General features: G+C 48.7%; 1 protein-coding gene across 1 annotated transcript; it reads left to right on the plus strand.

Annotated features, from left to right (window-relative positions):
• Positions 1 to 405: 405 nt before the first annotated feature.
• FABP1 (fatty acid binding protein 1) lies at positions 406 to 4,308 on the plus strand. The gene is made up of 4 exons (XM_030013258.2): positions 406 to 559; positions 1,510 to 1,682; positions 3,567 to 3,659; positions 4,192 to 4,308. Exons 1-4 carry the CDS (start codon positions 493 to 495, stop codon positions 4,240 to 4,242), a joined length of 384 nt encoding a protein of 127 aa, XP_029869118.1. The 5' UTR covers positions 406 to 492; the 3' UTR covers positions 4,243 to 4,308.
• The last annotated feature ends 1,713 nt before the right edge of the window (positions 4,309 to 6,021 follow it).

Below are 6,021 nucleotides of genomic sequence, written 5' to 3' on the forward strand. Positions count from 1 at the left end.
TTAGTGTCTGCCAGCGTGCAGTCACTACTCTTCATGCCAATGCTAAAGACCCAGCGTGCACATATCAGTGAATAGAAACCCCACTGGTGTCAGCTCCAGGGGACACCATAATCTTTCACTGCTTTCTCCTCTTCCAGATGTGCACTTCCAGACTGCAAGCTGATTAGATGATTTGGCTCGTTCCTCTGATAATTGATCTCTTTGCACAATTTTTTTTTTAATAATTGTTTATGGATGCCACGTTGCTACCTCCATAAAATGGGTTTACGGAATTTTCCCTGCCCCCACATTGTAAATCGAGGTCTGTAAAATGTAGAGCAATTTATCACTGACCATTGCCCAGTTTTATGTTAATGTTTGAACATGGCCATAAAAGAATTACATCATCTTACCTCTGACCAACTTTTAAGGCAAAAGGACCTTATAAAACCAAGCTCTGCTTACCAGCAAGGCACCTTCTCTTGTGTTGGGAGCACAGAGAGCTTTTCCATCATGAGCTTCACTGGAAAGTATGAACTCCAGTCCCAGGAAAATTTTGAGCCTTTTATGAAAGCCCTTGGTAAGTGCCTGCATGTGCTATGTGCTGCTTTGCCTCTGCAGATCCCACTGATATTTGGGAATCTACCTGTGCTGATGATGTAGATTGAAAACATGTCTCAGATTTCCTATTTCTGTCTGTCATCTTGCAATTGTTGGGGTTTTTTAAATGTATGTGCGTGGATATCTCAAAATAGAAGAGAAAGCATCTCTCTGGCTGGCGGCTGGAGGTCAGGAGATGCTGGGTGAAATTTTATGGCTTGCAGGAAAATGGTCCCAGCAAGCTCTGCAGCCACAGCCAGCACAACAGAGTGCGGCAGACATGTGATAAGCCAGCAGGACCTTGGTGGCTTAGGGCAGCTATAGATCTGCTCCGTCAGGCTGTGAAAGTTGATGGCGAGCAGGACATTGCTCAGCCCACCGTGCTGCTGCTTAGCGATGCTACAAAGCCCCAGATTCCACCATTTGTCGGAAAAATAGTCGGGGTTGTTTAAATGCTTAATGATAAATGTGGCTAGCTAGATTTCCACCAGTGTCCATGCCAGGGAAGGTGCTCCTGCAGAGATTCAGGAGGCTGTGCACTAATTCTGCACAGTTATGTGCTGGAGGGGCTCTACCTGTCAGATCAGCTTCAGGCTTCGAGAGAAGACTTCAGTGAGCTGGTTCTGAGGGAGCCTGAATCTCATTAAAAACCCCACTTGGTTCCCCCATTCTGCCTCGATTTATTCCGTTTTCTCTGCTTGCCTCTCAGTGAAGGAAAGAAAACAGGATTTTTTTCTTTCCGATTGATGCTTAGCCAGGGAGGTAGCTGTTCTGCTCCCAGCCAGGTCGGTGAGGCAAGGGAGGTGTTTCCACACTGGAATAGAAAGCCTCCCAGCTGTGGGTCCCCAAATCCTGCTACATTCATTCAGCAGCAGCAACCTGCCCACCGATGGCTCCAAGGTCCACCTAACATCTCTTGTTCCCGGGCAGGGCTTCCCGATGATCAGATCCAGAAGGGCAAGGACATCAAGAGCATCTCAGAAATTGTGCAGGATGGAAAAAAGTTCAAGATTACTGTGACCACTGGCTCCAAAGTGCTGCACAACGAGTTTGTCATCGGGGAGGAGTGCGAGATGGAGATGCTGACAGGAGAGAAAGTCAAGGTGAGTGATCAGCTCCTCCTCTGCCAGGGCTGCAGGGGCTCAGGGATATTAAATTTCCTTTCCAGCCATTCCCTCTGTACTTGAGCAAAGGGAATGACCAGACCACGGGTGTTAATCTGACACAGGGAAAAGACATGGGTAATTCCCCAGCCTGGTTCTGTCTATCACAGTTTGCGTGCATGATTTAATATAATGGGAAGGGGCTAACTGCTGAAACCAAGTCTGCAGATGTGACACCCGCTGCCCTGCAGGTCCTCAGCAAGTCTCTTAGGGACACATTTCTGAAAATGACAGCCCATTTCTGAGCCACCTTCCTGAGAAACTCAGAGCCTGAGACTCTGAAGTTCCCACCTCCCCTCTTCGCTTTTATAAAACAAGCTCCCCAACCAGCACTTCTGCAGATGAAGCCTTGCATTTCTAAAGCTATTTTAATAGCCAGTTTGGAAAACACTGGAAGCCAGTGTTTTAATAGCCCATTTGGAAAAGGGGGATAGAGATGCTTTGATAAGTTTTTCTGACAGCAAAAGGTCTGAAAGATTTGAGATGGAAAAGGGTTGACTTTCTGTCATGTTGCAACATGAAACATACTCCCACCTTTGTTTTGTTGACTTAAAGGTAGTGCAGGAAAGTCAGCCAGTGAATCCTAAACCAATAAATCTCTCCTTTTAAGTCCCAGCAGCTGTTAGCTTCTCTGCTAGCCTTTTCCACTGCTTCTGTTTGCACTGGGTGAGTTGATTTGGCAAGGTGAGGATCCATCACCCTTCAAATTGGGTCAGCTCCCGTTCCTGGACATTAGTTTCCAATGGTTCATGAAATGTCAAGACAGCGCCACGGGCAAATATTGCCTCTCACCTCTACCTTGGGAGAAGATGATACTGCAGGGACTTTTGAAAGCAGGAGGGATGATCACCCAGTGAATTGGGCTCTTAGAGCCACACCAGCTATGTCACGATTTCCAGCATCACTGAATTCCCTTGCACATAAACTAGGGGGAAATGGCTGTTAGAAGAGTTTTACCCTCCATAAAGCAGCAACTCAAGGGCAGATGAACATGTCTTCTAGCTGGACAGACAGATGAACAGAAATGTTTTTTGCTGGGTTATTTATTTGAGTAATTTCAATGATCAGTGATAGCTGCCCTGGGGATGCTGGTGCTGTCTGTAGCCTCTGGGGGCAGAGACTCAGCAGATGTACCTGTCCCTCTGAGAGCTTTCCAGCCACAAATGAGTTTCTGAAAGCTCCTTAAATAGTTTCCCACCTTGACCAAGACTCCCCCCAGCCCCATACTGTCACCCAGCTCCCCGTCACCCCACCCCAAAGGAGGTTGCTGCAGCAATATGCAATAGGTGGGGGGTGGAGAGGAGGTGACATGGAATGCCCTGGCCCAGCTCAGGTGGCTCTGCAGTCCTCTCCTTGGAGGCGTGCAGCTCCCCTTGGTCTGGGTGCTGCATGAGGAGCTGCCCCAAGGAGCATCAGGGCTGCATGGAGGCACCAGCACTGGCAGGGTGAAGAGCCTTCCTTCTTCTTCCTCGAAACTCATGTGTTGGTGTGATGCCAAGGGATGCCAAGGATCCCTGCTCTGGCATCTAACAGTGCGGGAGCCATGAGTCAGTCTCAATCTGAAGGGGAGAGAAGTAGGTACGGCAGCAAAATCACATCCCTGGAGAGGCCAAAGTAAACATCCACACACTTGTGTTGTAGTCACCACCACCACAACCCTCTCTCTTCCTCCTCCCAGGAAAGCCAAAATCACCAGGGGAGCAGCTTACTCCAAACAGCTTGCAGAGGGGATAGTGGCAACTCAGTACAGAAGGGGAAGGACAAATTGGAAGGGTTGAGATGGTCTCCAGCAATAACATGAATGTCTCTGCCTCCTCCTACCAGGCTGTTGTTCAGATGGAGGGTAACAACAGACTGGTCGCAAACCTGAAAGGGCTGAAATCTGTCACCGAACTCAACGGAGACACCATCACCAATGTAAGTGTAGAAGAGAAGGGCAATGGCTGGAGTAATGGTGCATACAGCTGCCTTCAGCAGCCTGGCCCTAGAAAGCCTAGAGAGATGCTGGGGAACTTTGGGAGGTGCTGGAGATGAGCACATGCTTGCACTCAGGCTCTGCAGCCAAAGTTGATCAGTTGGCCAGGCACTGAAGGCAGTTTTTCATTATAGTCTGATCCAAAATGTACTCTTTTAGACCCCAGTAGGCATTGCTGATCAAAGTTTCATATAATAAAGGCATGTTCTCACCCACCCAGCGGTATAGGTATGTATGTGTCTGGGCTTGGCACTTTTAGAGAGAGAGGTGCAGCAGACTGATCCCAGTTGAGGGATGCCAGATTATCCCTACCTACTTTGGGATATTCATGAAGAAATCCAAAGCTTTAATAATTCAGTTTATAGGAGATAGACTGGGGACCAGTCTTGTTTTGATTTGCAAGACCAGATCCTTTCCAAGTAGAGTTTGGAGCCAAGCACCATGAAAAGCTAACACTCTCCATTTGTTTTTCAGACACTGACCATGGGAGACCTCACCTACAAGAGAATCAGCAAGAGAATCTAGAAACCCTGCACACGCCAATCATTTTACTGTGTAAAATGTGTCCATTAAAGTAAAATTTATATTAAAGGCCTCTTCATTATCATCAATGTCTTCCCTGTTGCTATAAAGAGATGCAAGCCTTCAAAACTCACGCAAGCCCTGGTAGAAATTGGGCAACAGGCTGAGCCAAAGCTGTGCTGATGTCGGTGAATGGAGCCGGGCTAGGGCGAAGGCTCAGAGCCATTGAGTGACCCTTTGAGATGTGCTCCACACCGATGAGTGTTCTTCCAGCCCTTTCCTGGGGAGAGGTGTCAGGACCCTGCTGGGGATGTCCCGGTGGGTTGTGCACCCATGGCTGCCCTGGCTGGGTGGGTGGAGGAGCACTGGGCAGGGAAAGGGCTCTGTTCCCTTTCCTTATAAACACGGCCAAAGTGACCACAAAGGGACTGGCAGGGCCAAAGGATGGGGTGGTTTAGGTGGGCTCAAGGAAATGTCAGTGATCCTGCCCGGAAAGCTGCCTTGGGGAAGCGACCAGCATGGGGGCAGTTCAGGTGTCCCAACTGCCATCTTCATCCTCACACCTCTGCAACAGGATCCAGCCCTACAGGCTTTGACCACACCATCCTCACCTCCTTCCCATTCCTTCCCACCAGCAGGAGGGCCCCAGACAGCCTTTAGGCTTGTCCAGTGTGTGTTTCACCCCAAACCACACCTGATAAATTGGGTTGAACTGGAATTGAACACTTCTCCCAGGATGAAATACAGGGTTTTTTCCTGGCGGGAGATGCGTGCTGGTTGTTCACAGTGCAGATACAGAAGGAGCACCAAAGTCATCTCCCACACTCTTGCTTGGCACTGGAGGCTGGATGGAGATGTGGTTTGCTGATGAACACAGGAGAGGAAACCCTTCTTAGCTGCCTTTTCCAAGCCCTGTGCTTTGATGACGATTGGCAATCGTCACTGGGAAATTGCTATATGGCTGGTGTGATATACCTAGCTGGGATGATGTTCTTACAACTGCTCAAAGCTGATCAGGATGTTAGGAAAACACCACAAGTGCTTTCTCACCTCCTCCTGCAACCCCAGCCTGTGCCACTAAAGGACCAATTTGTCCTCACGTGCATCTCTCCTATGACTCCTCTCTCCTCAGGGAAGGTTTCAATGTTACAGGTCAACATTGATCCTCATGCTGAGAATTGAACCAATATGGACTGTCACCACTGGGCATCAGATGGGCACCTCATGGACAAATGCAAGGGCTTAGCTCAACAGCGCCTAAAAAGCAGATGTTGGCCTCCAGTGAACTCAGATCTGGAGAAACATCAGCAAAATCACTGAGAAATGTCAAAGAGGAAAAGCCCCGGGTTTGTTTTCTTGCTATTCTGCTGAGGAGCAGGTAGGGCAGTCTTGAACAAACCGTCCCTTTTCATCTTTTGGCTGCCACTGGAGGTCTGGAGCAAACCAGTTGGATTTTTAGGTGGGCAGAAAGCAAAGCCTATTTTTTATCTAGAAATCCTTAGCCACTGCTTTTAGACTTTTCCTTAGTTCTGTTGGCTGCCCACTGGCAGCTAATCCATGGACTATCCCTTTTTTGCTTGGTGTAAAATTGATTAAGCACCTGTCTAAGCTGAAAGGCAGGTGCTGAAAGGCATCAGAGCCCCCAACTCACCCTGAAGGTGAGCAAAGATGGATCCCCCTCCCTGGAAACCACTTGTTCAGTTAGAGCAATCCACACAGCCAGTGTACCACACCAGTGCAACTGGCTTCTGGCACGGACTCATCTCATGTCCATCTGCTGCC

This window comes from Aquila chrysaetos, chromosome 1 (assembly GCF_900496995.4).
Source record: "Aquila chrysaetos chrysaetos chromosome 1, bAquChr1.4, whole genome shotgun sequence".
Lineage (NCBI taxonomy): Eukaryota > Metazoa > Chordata > Aves > Accipitriformes > Accipitridae > Aquila > Aquila chrysaetos.